The sequence below is a fragment of the Oncorhynchus keta genome, chromosome 14 (assembly GCF_023373465.1).
Source record: "Oncorhynchus keta strain PuntledgeMale-10-30-2019 chromosome 14, Oket_V2, whole genome shotgun sequence".
NCBI lineage: Eukaryota > Metazoa > Chordata > Actinopteri > Salmoniformes > Salmonidae > Oncorhynchus > Oncorhynchus keta.
In genome coordinates this window covers 19,075,733-19,092,384 of record NC_068434.1, presented here as the reverse complement: position 1 = coordinate 19,092,384, position 16,652 = coordinate 19,075,733, and the positions used below count along the sequence as shown (strand labels likewise).

At 39.3% G+C, this 16,652-nt stretch overlaps 1 protein-coding gene across 1 annotated transcript; it reads right to left on the bottom strand.

Annotated features, from left to right (window-relative positions):
- Positions 1 to 1,398: 1,398 nt before the first annotated feature.
- On the bottom strand, positions 1,399 to 12,632 carry LOC118394201 (uncharacterized). The gene is made up of 6 exons (XM_052461231.1): positions 12,209 to 12,632; positions 11,383 to 11,529; positions 10,701 to 10,766; positions 10,027 to 10,236; positions 9,718 to 9,864; positions 1,399 to 9,389 (listed from the first exon to the last, which is right to left on the bottom strand). Exons 1-6 carry the CDS (start codon positions 12,323 to 12,325, stop codon positions 9,237 to 9,239), a joined length of 840 nt encoding a protein of 279 aa, XP_052317191.1. The 5' UTR covers positions 12,326 to 12,632; the 3' UTR covers positions 1,399 to 9,236.
- Positions 12,633 to 16,652: the final 4,020 nt, after the last annotated feature.

Here is a 16,652-nt window from a genome sequence, read left to right as displayed (position 1 = left end):
TACTATGGTCCTTCTGTAGCACAGTTGGTAGAGCATGGCGCTTGTAACGCCAGGGTAGTGGGTTCGATTCCCGGCACCACCCATACGTAGAATGTATGCACACATGACTGTAAGTCGCTTTGGATAAAAGCGTCTGCTAAATGGCATATATTATTATATTATACTATTTTTAGATTTTAATGCAGCATTTGATTTATTGGATCAATTTTGACCAAATGAATGCATTATGGTTTTAAGGAGGTAACATTTAATTGGGTACAGTCATATCTAATTGACAAGAACAGTCCACCTATATCAATGGTTCATTTTCTTCCCCTCGTGCTTTAAACTGTGGAATACCGCAGGGAAGCTGCCTTGGGCCACTTCTTTACTTAATATATACCAACCACCTTCCTTATGCCTTATCTGAAACTCAAGCTACTATATATGCAGATGATAATACCATTTATACAGCAAGACAATCGGTTCAACAGGTACATCAAGCTCTAGCCACTTTAATAATAAAAAAATTAGATGTAATACATTTATCACTAGTCACTTTAAACAATGCCACTTTATATAATGTTTACATACCCTACATTACTCATTTCATACGTATATACAGTACTCTATACCATCTACTGCATCTTGCCTATGCCGCATGGCCATCGCTCATCCATATATTTATTTGTACATATTCTTATTCATTCCTTTACACTTGTGTGTGTGTATAAGGTAGTTGTTGTGAAATTGTTAGATTACTTGTTAGATATTACTACATGGTCAGAACTAGAAGCACAAACATTTCGCTACACTCACATTAACATCTGCTATCCATGTGTATGTGACCAATACAATTTGATTTGATTTAATACAAGTAGATTTGTATCAAGGAAGTTATGATGGTCTGTTCCAGCAGGAAAAGGCCAACACAGCATGGGATAAAATTAAGTATCGGGGGAGTAGAAATTGAGGAAGTGACAGAAACCAAAATACAAGGAGTGCAGCTAGACAACTGCTTATCATGGTCGTCTCAAATAACTAATCTATGTAAAAAAAATATTAAAACTGCATGCATGATCAGAAGGATAGCTAAATATTTACCAGGAAAGTCTAAGCAAATAACCCAAGAATTAATTGGGAGTCAGGTGAACTATTGTTCTGGGGAAATGAACGTGAAATTAGGAGGCTGCAAATTGAACGGAACAAAGCAGTAAGGATTGTTTTAAGGTGGGGCGGCAGCGTAGCCTAGTGGTTAGAGCGTTGGACTAGTAACTGGAAGGTTGTGAGTTCAAACCCCTGAGCTGACAAGGTACAAATCTGTCGTTCTGCCCCTGAACAGGCAGTGTTCCCAGGCCGTCATTGAAAATAAGAATATGTTCTTAACTGACTTGCCTGGTTAAATAAAGGTAAAAAAAAAAAAAAAAAAAAAAAAAATATATGGTTCTTCTGTTGTAGTCATGCTCAATTATCATGGTTGGTCATCAATCAACAAGATAATCGAAAAACATGCTTATTTTATTTCATAATATACACCATTTAAAACGGCCAAACTCTAGTCACAACAGTATTAAGTTGGTAAGAGACAGACATTCAGTAAATACTAGGAATCAATTGTCCATGTGTTATCCAGACAGAAAAGTGAAATCGGAAAAATAACATTTTGATTTAGATCAATAAAGAAATGGAATAATTTGTCTGAGCAAATCAGAAACCTTTCAACATATAAATTCCAACAATACTTTAAAACCATTTAAATATAATACATAGGACAGTTGTGCTGGACAATGGTAGATGAAGAATCAATCTATCTTTTTAGACTGTTAGAGTATTTATCTGGTCAATATGTTAGCGTATTATGTCTGTTTGTAGCAGTGTGTTATATGTGAAAATGTGATCCTATTATAAGTTGTAGTTTAATGTTTAAGGACTCTTGGAAGATTAGTCCAAATAGGGACCAAAAGAGATCCTAATAAAATAAGATCAAAATAAAATCATATAGTTTCCACATGAACCGCCGCCCGTTATGGAGTAAGAAATCATTAATGCATTTATGTGGGATTTTTTAAAATGTTACCTTTATTTAACTAGGCAAGTCAGTTAAGAACAAATTCTTATTTTCAGCCTAGGAACAGTGGGTTAACTACCTGTTCAGGGTCAGAACAACAGATTTGTATTTTGTCAGCTCAGGGATTTGAACTTGCAACCTTGCAGTTATTAGTCCAACACTCTAACCACTAGGCTACCCTGACGAATGCCTTCATTTGTCATTTATCTCTGTCAGAACCAAGCCTTCTTGGAAAGGGTTTGGTGGGCCTTTCCTGTGGGCCAATTGTACATGCTCTGATTGTCCATCTGAGGTCGCAATGTCCTTCTTCTTAGTTGTCCGGTATCCATCGGTGTTCATTCCTCAGAACAGCTACTTAGCTGTACCAGTGGTAGCTAGTCAAAGTTCCAAATCACTTGACACGTGCAGCTGCAGACTGGCAGTGTCCTGGTCTGGTAGGTGAGTTAATTTTCTTCACCTCTTGCTGAGGTTGAAAGTTTAAACTTTTTCAAATGTGTAGCTCTCCGCTGCACGTTTCCTGGTCTAAAGGTTGATTCCTCTTCCAAGCCTTTATGCAATCTTGGTCAAAAGGTGTGTTCCGTCATGCTGACAAGCTCGGTGACCTCATTTGGGGCATGGCTACTTAATGTGCAAAGGATATCAAAACTATTATCTAATTAGAAAACTAAAATCACATTCATATCTTAACACAAATTCCTTCATCATTTTTCATATTGTTTTCACAACATATTGAATGAAAACTTAACAGATAAAGGGTGTATGCTTCACAAGTTACAGTATTTGGTCCGTACAGATTTTAGAACATCACAAAATGACAAACAATATGAAATTAGTTTTCCATAGTTCCCCACTGACCACTTCCCACATTGGTATGTTAACAATATCGTTCCATTATCACTTTTTGAACATGTTTGTGACATTCCTATGGTTGATACTAAAGAGCAAGAGAGAGAACCTCCCTGTCTTGTAATTTATGACTGAGTGTGAACTGTCGCCCACCCAGCAGTTCCCCCTCTCCCCTCTGTGGGAGAGAGAGAGAACTGGTTACTGTCACAATCTCGCCGGTCTGATCTGACCCATTCTGATCCTCACAGGATAGATATGACAACACAGAACACAGCAACACAGAACACAACGACAAAGAACACAACACAGAAACACAGAAAAAATAACAAAGACACAAAACAGCAACACAGAACACAGCAACACAGAACAAAGTAACACAGAACACAACCAAATATAACACAACAACACGGAACAAAGAATTCAACAAATAGAACACAGAACACAACAACAAAACCACAACAACACAGAAAAAAGGAACACAACAACACAGAACACAGCAACACAGAATGCAGCAACACAAACAGATTAACAAAGAACACAACAACATAGAACACAATAACACAGAAACAAAGACTATAACAACACAGAACGCAGCTCAAACAGTGTTAGCAGGGTGTAGATGACCTCTGCTCATCTCTCACACACATTCAGCAGCATTCTGTATATTTCATAGATTCATATTTACAGTATAATCCCTTGGTACTGGCAGTAACTGTATACCTATCTCATTGTACAGATGGGGACAACAAACTGTATGAAAGTTTTGATTGCCTTCTTTTTTAACCTCATATTTGTTAATGTTTCCCCTATGGCAAATCAAATCAAATGGAACTAAATGACAGGTGAATGTAATATTATAGAGTATTATGCAAATGCAGTGAGAGGTGATAATACCTAAGATCACTATATTCAATTTTGTTTTCCTGACCTCTGGATCATTAGTGAAGGTGAAAAAATTGACACTGGCCCAAAAGTACATTATAATTTTGGTAGAATTGTAACTTTCAATGCCAGAAATCTTTCTACAACTCCTTAAATGTGTTTCATTTCTATTAATCTTGAGATTTGGCAGCAGACCTCTAGTCATATTGAGAGACACACTTACAGTAGATTAAATGAGCAGCTCACAAATCTCAATAAAACATTTGGAAAAGACTACGTGAATTTCCCCGAGTTAGCCTTTTTAAACAGCTGCCAAACGCACAGAGAAATTGCTACAAATTAATTACAAAACTGAACCTGGTCCTTTGAGCTCTCCTGCCTGGAACCAGGCAACCCCAGCCATACATCTTTGAATTGCAATTGGAAAAATGAGCTGTAAGGATGATTATGGTTCTCACAATGTGCTAGTACTAGAGACCAATGATACCTCCTTCAGCTGTGCAGAATTCATTTGTCATTATAATTCATACAGGACTGTTTTAACAGAAGGGCATTGCTCGAACAGCTCAGACAATCATCTTAACTCCATCACAACCACTCTTGTCTCTTCTGACCTTGGAAGGCTAGAGCAGTCATTTGTTTAAAAGATGTATGTATGTTTGGGCCATGGGGTTGGAAGGCCCTGGGACAGAAATCACAGGTTAAATACATGGAAACCTACAGCAGTAAGGTGGTCAGCTGGTGATTGGGGGATGACAGTGGTTATGCTCTGTAGGTTACTCTACCTGAAGTTGTTGTTCATCCATAATTTCACTCAACCCCAAACACAAGAATCTTGAGGATACTTTCATACAACACAGGTATACATAAACACTGAGTGTACAAAACTTTAGGAACACCCCCTTTTTGCTCTCAGAACAGCCTCTATTCGTTCGGGGCATGGACTCTACAAGGTGTCGAAAGCGTTCCACAGGGATGCTGGCCCATGTTGACTCCAATGCTTCCCACAGTTGTGTCAAGTTGGCAGGATGTCCTTTGGGGCGTGGACCATTCTAGATACACACAGGAAACTGTTGAGTGTGAAAAGCCCAGCAGTGTTGCAGTTCTTGACACACTCAAACTGGTGCACCTGGCACCCATCATACCCCATTCAAAGGCAATTCAATATATGGTCTTGCCCATTCACCCTCTGAATGGCACACATACACAATCCATGTATCAGTTGCCTCAATGCTTAAAAATCCTTCTTTAACCTGTCTCCTCCACTTCATCTAAGCTGATTGAAGTGGATTTAAGTAACATCAATAGGAGATAATATCTTTCACCTGGATTCACCTTATTTGTACACTCAATGTACATCGTCGCTGTCTGATGAAAACCTTGAAACTCAATCTTTGACAATTTTCATTTTGTTTTACATGTATTCAAATGAGTAACTCTCCTCAATGTGCTCTGGACATTTCATGACTCTAGGACCAATACAATTCATTTAAAATAGCTTCTGAAGTTTTGAAATTCTTTGTTGTTAATGGTAAATATAGCAATGTTTTTTCTCAAATCTTCATCCGTTTTCATCCGACAGCAACAACATGCGTTTTTCAGCTGGCAAATTCACATTGTTAGTGGAAAATAATACCTTTGAAGGCAAAGGCCTATGCTCAACATACGATATAGGTTCCAACTCTGCTCTCCTATTGTATTGTTATTATACAGATAGGAATGAGAGGGCAGACAGATTAGAGGCGAATACGTGCATGTGTTGATCGCTGAGGCAGACCAGACTTGGTCACAGGCTACCGAATGTTCATGATGATTCCCTACTCATTAGCATGAAAGACCGGGGTTTGAATATTATTTGTTTTCTTTTTAAAATGTTATGTGTTTGATTGAGCCTTCATGGAAGGCTTAGATGGGTTTTCCACTTTCGGGACTACTCCATTGACTACTTTGCGCCAGGCAAGCTCAATCAAGTGCAGCTAAAGTATTTGGCAAGCAAATACTAATTGAATCCTGTCTGTAGCAGCAGGGTGATGATACTTTGGGAAAATGTGCGTTTCCTATCAACAAAGAAATTTTGGCAGACAGGAAGAGTGAGTCACGAGGAGCAAAGTGCTGTACAATGATGTTAACATTTTCTATTTTAAAAATGTTTTTCAGAACTCAGAGTTTAATATTATTGACATAGGATAATTTATTGCCAGATTCTTATTAGAAGTGTTGGGGAAACAAACATTGACAGGGTTCACAGGATCATTTTATATATAAGGTTGTGATTTGTGAATTGTTACATATGAGTGGAAGAGCGAACAGATGCCATTGAGAAGAAGATACACACACTGAAACATTATGTCACGGGAGTGCAGTTTGAAGCAACTGATTGCCTTTGCCTTTCAGATTTGTGTTTGTGTGCTATCAGCACAGTCTAATCCTCCCACACCAGGAAATGATTGGTGTGCAAAAGCCTTCCCACTGGGCAAAAACTGGTTGAATCAACGCTGTTTACACGTCATTTAAACAAAATCAATTCAATGTGATGACGTTGAATCAACTTGTAAAACTGATTGGATTTGATAAAAGTCATCAACGTAAGGGAATTTCACATTTTTAACCTAAATCCAATGACATGATGATTTTGTTGTTGTTGATTTCACGTTAGTTGACAACTTAACCAAATTTAAATCAAAACTAAACATTGAATTGACATCTGTGCCTAGTGGATTTGCATTAATGGGGACATGTTTAATTGCATATATCAACTATCCCTTTGTTAGGGATTTAAGTTATCTATCAGGATTTTGCCTATTGGATAGGATTGAAATGAATAGAATGGCCAAATAATTTACTAGAATGGGGACTCGAGTTCTATTCATTATATTTCTATGCATTTAATCTTATCCTATAGGCGGTAATCCAGATAGACAATTTTTGAATTGCTGGGCTCTGGGGATACTTTGCTGCCAATGCCTTTGCCATGTGATTGTGAATCACTAAGTGTGATCACACTGGCTCTAACAACCTCACTGGCTCTTATTGACTTGCGAGCGCAATACTCCAAACTCAAAACATATAGAGTGCTACTTCCTGCTTGACCTCTTGATGAGAGGAAAGCAGCTTTATTACATTTTTTAAATATCTGTTATAACCAAGTACACTTGTGTTGTTATTATTCACAGAATATCTGCATCATTCATGAGGATGGATCATTCTAACCCACACTGATTTATTTGAAATCTGTAAGGACATGTTGTGACTTAGACGTTGTCTGAAATGGCACCCCATTTCCTTTTGTAGTGCTCAACTTCAAAAGTTGTGCACTACGTAGGGAATAAAGTGCCATTGCAGATGCACCCATTACCACCCCACAGTAAGCAAAACTTGTTAAAAATACGTATTTTCAAAGTCAAAACTGGTTGAAAAGACATCTTTCCAACCAGTTTTGCTCATTGTCCCAGGTTTGTCCTCTCCTCTGTAAACCTCTTACCTGCTTCATTTGTGTGCTCATTAGACACCGGAGCACAGTCAGTCAATTGGTATCCGTTTTTCAGGGTCCAGTCACCTTTTCTTAGGGTTACTACAAAGGATGTGGCCAGCTGAGAGAAGTGCACATGAAGAGCAATGGAAGTTTGGTAATCCAACCACATCAGCAGTCAGGAGCAGTGGAGCCAAGTAACCTTTTCCTCAACCTCAATCTTCTCTGCTGTACTCAACTGGCAGTTGTACTGATTTAAATAACCTCTATAGTTCTCTGATGTTGTGTTGTTGTGAATTCTTATAAGCATGATCATGGTCAAGGTCAAGGTGTCAGTATTGACTAACAGTTGTGAGGATGTTTTATAGAAAGACAAGGGAACCTGTCAGTGTTTTTAGCTCACAACCAAAATTGTCCTATGAAGTGAGTGTACCTATTACTGTCAATGCACAATCATCAAAATATATACTCATTGTGCTATATAATTTGAAGTATTCACAACAGCTAACATATACACTGAGTGTACAAAACAGGAACTCCTTCCTAGAATTTAGTTGCACCCCCTTTTGCCCTCAGAACAGCTTCAATTTGCCAAGGTATCAAGGTGTCAAAAGCATTCCACAGTGATGCTGACCCATGTTGACTCCAATGCTTACTACAGTTGTGTCAAGTTGGCTGGATGTCCTTTGAGTGGTGGACCACAGGAAACTGTTGAGAGTGAAAAACCCAGCAGTGTTGCAGTTCTTGACACACTCACCTACTACTACCATACCCTGTTCAAAGGCACTCAAATATTTTGTCTTGCCCATGTAACAGTATAACTTTAGACCGTCCCCTCGCCCATACCCGGGCGCGAACCAGGGACCCTCTGCACACATCAACAACAGTCACCCACGAAGCATCGTTACCCATTGCTCCACAAAAGCCACGGCCCTTGCAGAGCAAGGGGAACTACTACTTCAAGGTCTCAGAGCAAGTGACGTCACCGATTGAAACGCTATTTAGCGCGCACCGCTAACTAAGCTAGCTGTTTCACATCCGTTACACCCATTCACCAAATACACAAGCCATGTTTCAAATGTCTCAAGGCTTAAAAATCCTTCTTTAACCTGTCTCCTCCCCTTCATTTAAACTGATTGAAGTGGATTTAACAAGTTACATCAGTAAGGGATGATAGCTTTCACCTGGATTCAACTGGTCAGACTATGTCATGGAAATATAATGATAGGAATGATGGGCTATTAAAACCTAGATTCCCTATTATTCAAATCCATTCAAAGGACTCCATGGCCATGTGCATAGCACCATCTAGTGGTTACAGAGAGTTCAAGCCTTGGAGCAGGATAAATAAAAAGGAAGCACTAGATTAGAATATCACAATGTTTCTGAGTAACATTTCCCTTCACTTTTATTCCTTGACAGAATTTCAACGTCAGTTACATCTATTTAGTCATATGGGTGCAGCTACAACACCTCCACGCTTCCCATCAATAGTTCCTCAAAAGTTATTTCATAATTATGTTTCTAAGGCTGAGCCTGCATACTTACTATTCACTTCTGTACAGTGGAATGGTAGGGTCAAGTGTCTTTTACAATCTCCGATGGCGTCTAACCTCCTCTCAGAGGAGTTACACATTTACAAATGTACAGTAAAGTATATTTAGACATTTAGATTTCCAAAGAGTCTCTTTCCACCTCTGTCAGCAATGACCATCACCATCTCATTCATGGTGAAGTATGAATATCATAAGACAGAACAACATAGGATGGAAATTGTTTAACAATAACTAATCACTCATTCGAAGTCACTCCAGGTTCCCAGAGAATCTGCCTCTGCTTTCTGTGCAACAGCTGTGGTTTGATTAACCATGCTCACGTGATCAGCTTCACTTAAGCGGGCTAACAGTCTTGTGGGACACAGAAGAGGGTTCAATGTAACTTCTGCCCGTTATGTTGTGACTGTTGTGTTCAGTGTCTGTGTGAATGGACTTCTTACATATTTTGTTGTTTAGAGCTGAGGTAACCTAAGATGGAGTTTCCTGTCCAGAGGCTGGCTCCCACCAGGCCAAACCAGATCTGGGCAGGGGCCCAGGCAGAGGTGGTCAGCTGAGAGTGGACCAGGAACACCAGCAGCACCAAGCTGCCCTGAAAAACCAAGAGAAAACACTGCAGTCACATTTCACATAAATGATTCAGTGACATCAATGGCAGACTTGCATGGTAATTCCAGTTAAGCATGTTAACTCAAGTCAGAATAGGGAGGAGCATGGCATGTAGGCCTTCATTCTGTGAAACTGCCACCTAGTCACAGCCTTGCCTGACATGAACTTTTTGTGTGGGTGGGGAGGGGTGTGTATGATGGGGTGTTATTCTCAATTGATTCTATGTATTTATATGGAAGCATCAGAACTCTCTACTGTAAAAAAATTAAAATAAAGACAAAAAAAAAAGAGATTGCTGAAAAATCACATACCACTGCTCGGCTTATGAACACGGATGGCTTTTCTTTGTTGGGTTGGAAATTCTGTGTTGTAAAAGAGACAAAACTGTCACCCACCATCATGGCGCCAAAGGCTCTACTGAGGTGAAGATGGAAGATGTCCTCAGAACCTGTAATGGGCTGAAAGAGTGAAGCAAACATTTATTGCAGAAACATTCTTCACCTCTTGTAACAGCACATTCTCAAACTGGAACCTGGAAGCTACTGACTTTTCTTAGTCATCCTGCATCTCCACTATGTGAAATCTTGCCTCATAGTATTTCTATGGTACTAAGAGCCTACCTGGAATCCTAGGAGCCAATCGGGGAAGGCCAGCCAGAGGAGGCCAAAGACAAAAGTGGCAAAAAAGTCCATCTGAAGGAAGAATTTCTGAGAGTCACTGAAGATCATGTGCAAGTCCACTCTGCTCTGCAGCTGGCTGTGGTCCAAAAAGAAGAGGACAACACTGCTCACTATGAAGAAAGAACACACAGCCATGTCCACTGTAGGCCGCTAGAAGGAGAAAAAAAATGACTGTTAGTGAAAACAATTGCAATCCAACATCTAATCATTAAATCATTAAAACATTAGAGAAAAAAATATTTATGCACTTAAAACCTGACATACACATATAACCTAACCCAGGGTTTCTTATTAAACTATGGGTCGGGAGCCAAAGTGGGCCCTGGGCATGGTGGGTTGCGAGTTACGAGAATACATCTATAATACACACAATTTCTTCTTAAATTGGGTCGTTGGAGGACGATTTTGGTCATGGTATGGTCAATTTCTCATTTTGGACTCGTGCTCAAAACGTTTAAGAACCCCTGGCTTATTCTATTCATAGTTATATGGCACTGCTGAGAATAATAATGTATTACCAACTTGAAATAACATTTGCAGTAACAAGTAGCCTATGATAAAAGCATTTCTAAGCTTTCAATACTGTATCAACCAAATAATAGTGGGTGACTTACTTCGTTAGTGTATAGTCTCTGATAATTAATTCCATAGCAGCTATCCAGTAGAAGTGCCAGAAATGCCTGTAAATAGACAATTACTCAATAAATCAATCAATCTGTTTTTTCTTAGCAGAGTGATAACATAAAAGGTTGTATCAATCAATCCGTCTTTCGGATGGGACGTTAAACGGGAGACCTGACTCTCTGTGGTCACTAAATACCCCATGGCACTTATCGTAATTGTAGGGGTGTTAACCCCGGTGTCCTGGCAAATATACAGTCTGTCCCTCATACCATCATGGCCACCTAATTTGTATTTAAGATGGATCCCCATTATCTGCTGCCAAGGCAGCAGCTACTCTTCCTGTGGTCCAGCAAAATTAAGGCAGTTCTACAATTTTAAAATCATTCTAATAAATTCACAACAGATTTCGCAACATATTAAGTGCCCTCAGGCCCCTACTCTACTACCACGTATCTACAACACAACATTGTGTTTTTGTATGCATGTGTCCGTCCCTATGTTTGTGGTGTTAATCATTCCCAACTTCCAATTGGCTCATTCATCCCCCTCCTCTCCCCTGTAACTATTCCCCAGGTTGTTGCTGTAAATGAGAATGTGTTCTCAGTGAACTTACCTGGTCAAAAACAAACAATCAATGAATTAATGAATTCAGGAGAGATTTCGAGTACTCACAATCAGCCTGGATGTTGAATGTGCAGACAGTGAAACTGGATTGCTGTTGCATTTAATGAGTAGGAACTTTATGTTGCTTGCAAGCCATACACACACTATTGACCTTGTTAGCTCAAACTTTTCACTGTCAACAGCTTGACTCTCCTCCTAAGAAATAGAAAATAAATGCACAGATTAAAGTCACAATCCTGAATTCAAGCAAACAAATGGCAGCCCTGCCACTTGGTTTGCTATTAAGATGAGGGATGTGTCTGAAGAAATGGAAACAATGTCAAATTCATAGATGATGGATGCCAGAAGCACTTACATTATAGTTATTTTATATATATATATATATTTTGAAGCTACTGTATACACTGTTGGTTTACAAGGTGTACAAAGACTCACATATGCAGCGTTCAAATGCTAGTCGGGAACTAGGACTCTTGGACATCTTCGACTTAATGGTTGTTGTTATACGTGCCGCGTTCAAACATACTGTATTTGCAAGTAGAAAATGTAAGTTTCCTAGTTCCGATTAGCAAATGAACGCAGCAATAGATCTAACTCAACCGTATGGGGTTACTGATGTTATAAGAGAAAAGCTTCTTCAAGAATCAATAGACAAGAAACAGTGGGCTATAATTTGAAATTATCATGAACAAAAGGGAAAATAACACTTTCAAAAGGCATATGTCAAAAGACAAAAACTAGGCCTATTGATTTCTTACTCATGCAGTAACATCTTACATTTTCATTTTATCTTTCTCCTAACCCCTACCTATTATTATTTCATTTTAGCATTATAAATTCAGCTTGTATCAAAAGTAATGTAAACATAGCCTACCTGTTGACTGAAAATGTTCTTCGAAATTATCCGATATGCTGTACACAGAACAAGACCTAAAGCAATTTCTGCCGAAATAATTTGACTATCCATTGCACTTTTTCTTTTCGGATACATCTTCACATGCGACTTGAGCGACTGACAATTTTCCGGACTTCTGGAAACACTGTAGATAGCTACTACATATATATGTAATAGCCATTGAAGACTACGTAACAACAGCCTTACACAAGATCCTTACGAAACTCACGGGTGGAAGCTGTCGATGGCAGGCGGTGAGGGATTCGCTCTACAGGGGACAATCCTCCTGTTTCTGGTCGACCAATCGCTTTTGAGGACTCGAGTGCAGGCTACTTGCATAATTATATAAATCATGACTTTAGTGTAACCCAATGAACGAACAAGAAGATGAACTCTTTGAACGAAATAATGCCTGCTAAACTTGTTGCAATTTTTTGTTATCTTAGCAGAGTGATAAGATAATATTTGGTATATATTTCAAACATGTCAGTTATTGATCAATAATTCCAGAACAATTAGGGTAACCCCCCCAACCAAAACAAATCTGGTCTATTTCACTTTAATGACCAGCAATTATTTTTCCACCAGTAACACCACTAAAGTAAAATGCAGTGTCACAATTCAAACGTATCATATAATCTTCTTAGTCACTTGGTTAATCATTAGAATGGGGTGTGTGATTATACATGCATATTGCACAGGTATACTAGGGCTAGGCCTATAATTTAGAATGTTTACCTCTGACCTGTATAACATTACAGTGTTTACACAGGGTAAAATACTGGACAATCCTCTTAAATCCACGGCACACTGAATATCACATGATTTGCCATTTGTGTTTTGTGACCTAACAGGATTACAATTGCCCATAGAATGAGCTAAAGTCATTAATTTAGGAACTCTGTGAGGGGAAAGAGGAAATGTTTGCCTACTAACATAAGCAGAATGTGTGTATAGAGTTGGCTTCAGAGTTCCTTCCGAGTTGGCTTCTGAGTGGAATAATTACTGTTTTTATTATGACACATTTTATATTTGTGACAAAGTTCTGGGAGTGGGAGGTCTGGAGTAAAGACTGGAAAATATCCATGAACCAAAGTGTTGAAACAAGCAAATATGGAAATAGTGGTCATCTGTGCATACAGTACCTCTTCCCAATCTATTGCCTTTATTGAATATATATGTTTTATATTGATACTGCACTGTTTGAGAGGATAGCTCACAAGTAATTATGTTATTGTACCGTATATACCCTGCTGTATCCTGTGCATATGACAACAAAAAATGTGATTTGATATATATGTTCAATGCAACAGCAGGGTGCGCTGTTCTGATATCTTATTGGCTCTGTTGCTAGACCTTGAATCCACCCATAGAGATGGACAGCGGGCGCACTTGCAACAACGCCTTTTTCAGAAAGGTTCAACATAGAAAAAAAGGTTCTATATAGAACCCAAAAGGTTTCTATCGTGTACTTCATATCTGACACCCCTAAAGGTTCTATATAGACTATTTCTTGAAATAAGTTTTATTTTGAGTTTTATATAGAACCTTTAGGGGTGTCATTTATGAAGCACACTATTGCTTTCTTGAGGAAAGGGTTAATTGGGCTTTGTATAGAACCTTTAGAGGTGCCATATATGAAGCACACTATTGCTTTCTTGAGGAAAGGGTTCATTGGGCTTTGTATAGAACCTTTAGAGGTGCCATATATGAAACAATTGATAGAGTCCCTTTGAAACCTTTTTCTGTAAGAGTGTAGGTAGGAGGTGTGCCCACACAATACATAATAATATAAGTAAGGTACTTAACCAGATATGATTTGATATTGAGATAAAAGCGCCAGCATTGGAATTTTTCCAAGGCAGTACCTGTGTACTTCTAACTATGCATTTGTGTCCCTTAAAGCCAGCTATAACATCTGATCTGAACCCTGTTACTGATGCTTTATTGCTTCATCAGCCAGTGGTCAAGTGATGAGGAGAATTTCCTGAATGAATTTCAAAAGACAAGCGAGGAAGAATATTGCCAAGCAATGATCAACATCAACAAATCCTGTGTCATCAAGGGGAGACAAAGCAGGTACAGTTACAAGACCTTCCAGCTAAACAGCATGTAGGTTACTGTAGGTTACATCCCAATGTGACATCACCTTTAAATTGTCTTCACTGAAACAGATATACAGTGGGGTCCGGGAATTATTGGATCCCTTGATAAAGATGAGAAAAAAAGACTAATAAATACATACAATATAGCTCAGTATTTGTATGCTCCAATTTTATACTTATACAATTGCTCAGAGAAAGAGATTTTGTTTAACAAGTAATACAAAAGGAAAATAGAATATAGGTTATTGGATCCCCTGTTTCCCCAGTTTTTTACAGTAAGGACTAGGATATTTATGCATATATTTGCAAAGGCCAAATCCACCGCAGGTTTGGATGGACAAAGACCTCTATTTTCATGTCTTTTGACCATAGCACCGGTTCCAATCCAAGTGCCAATGCCGTTTTACACTATCTATGCGGTGTTATTGTGATTCCACTGGTCCTGGGGCCCTTGTTAAGTTAAGGTCAACGGCATCATGAAGTTTACCAACTACCAGGACATTTGATCATGTACTGGCCATGTATCATGGCGCCTGAGAAGATGGCATTTTACGTGTTCCTAACCAACTATGTTTTTTGTTGTTTTTGCATTGTTTGTAACTTACTTCTTTACTTATTCTGTACATAATGTTGCCTTTACTGTCTCTTATGACCAAAAGAACTTCTGGACATCAAAACAGCGATTACTCACCACAAACTGTCAGAAGCTTTTTTTTCCCTTTAACGAGTCCGACGAGCCAGACTATGTATATTTGTAAACAACAACTAGTGCACTAAGGAAGTCTCAAGGTTTTGCTCGCCTGAGATAGAGTATCTTATGATAAGCTGTAGACCACATTTCCTAGTTAATTAAAGTTCACATGATTAGTTTAATCACGTAATAATAATTACACATAGAGAGTTGATAGTCACAGACACGACAGTAGATAGTGTAGTCACAGACACGACAGTAGATAGTGTGGTCTACAGCTTATCATGAGATACTCTAACTCAGGTGAGCAAAACCTCGAGACTTCCTTAGTGCACTATCAGTCTATAATTTTAATGGTAGGTTTATTTGAACAGTGAGAGACAGAATAAAAACAGATAAATCCAGAAAAACGCATGTCAAATATGTTATAAATTGATTTGCATTTTAATGAGGGAAATAAGTATTTGACCCCCTCTCAATCAGAAAGATTTCTGGCTCCCATGAGTCTTTTATACAGGTAACAAGCTGATATTAGGAGCACACTCTTAAAGGGAGTGCTCCTAATCTCAGTTTGTTACCTGTATAAAAGACACCTGTCTACAGAAGCTATCAATCAATCAGGTTCCAAACTCTCCACCATGGCCAAGACCAAAGAGCTCTCTAAGGATGTCAGGGACAAGATTGTAGACCTACACAAGGCTGGAATGGGCTACAAGACCATCGCCAAGCAGCTTGGTGAGAAGGTGACAACAGTTGGTGCGATTATTCGCAAATGGAAGAAACACAAAAGAACTGTCAATCTCCCTCGGCCTGGGGCTCCATGCAAGATCTCACCTCGTGGAGTTGCAATGATCATGAGAACAGTGAGGAATCAGCCCAGAACTACATGGGAGAATCTTGTCAATGATCTCTAGGCAGCTGGGACCATAGTTACCAAGAAAACAATTGATAACACACTACGCCGTGAAGGACTGAAATCCTGCAGCGCCCGCAAGGTCCCCCTGCTCAAGAAAGCACATATACATGCCCGTCTGACGTTTGCCAATGAACATCTGAATGTATCAGAGGACCACTGGGTGAAAGTGTTGTGGTCAGATGAGACCAAAATGGAGCTCTTTGGCATCAACTCAACTCGTGTTTGGAGGAGGAATGCTGCCTATGACCCCAAGAACACCATCCCCACCGTCAAACATGGAGGTGGAAACATTATGCTTTGGGGGTTTTTCTGCTAAGGGGACAGGACAACTTCACCGCATCAAAGGGACAATGAACAGGGCCATGTACCGTCAAACCTTGGGTGAGAACCTCCTTCCCTCAGCCAGGGCATTGAAAATCGGTCGTGGATGGGTATTCCAGCATGACAATGACCCAAATCACACGGCCAAGGCAACAAAGGAGTGGCTCAAGAAGAAGCACATTAAGGTCCTAGAGTGGCCTAGCCAGTCTCCAGACCTTTATTAATCCCATAGAAAATCTGTGGAGGGAGCTGAAGGTTCGAGTTGCCAAACATCAGCCTCGAAACCTTAATGACTTGGAGAAGATCTGCAAAGAGGGGTGGGACAAAATCCCTCCTGAGATGTGTGCAAACCTGGTGGCCAACTACAAGAAACGTCTGACCTCTGATTGC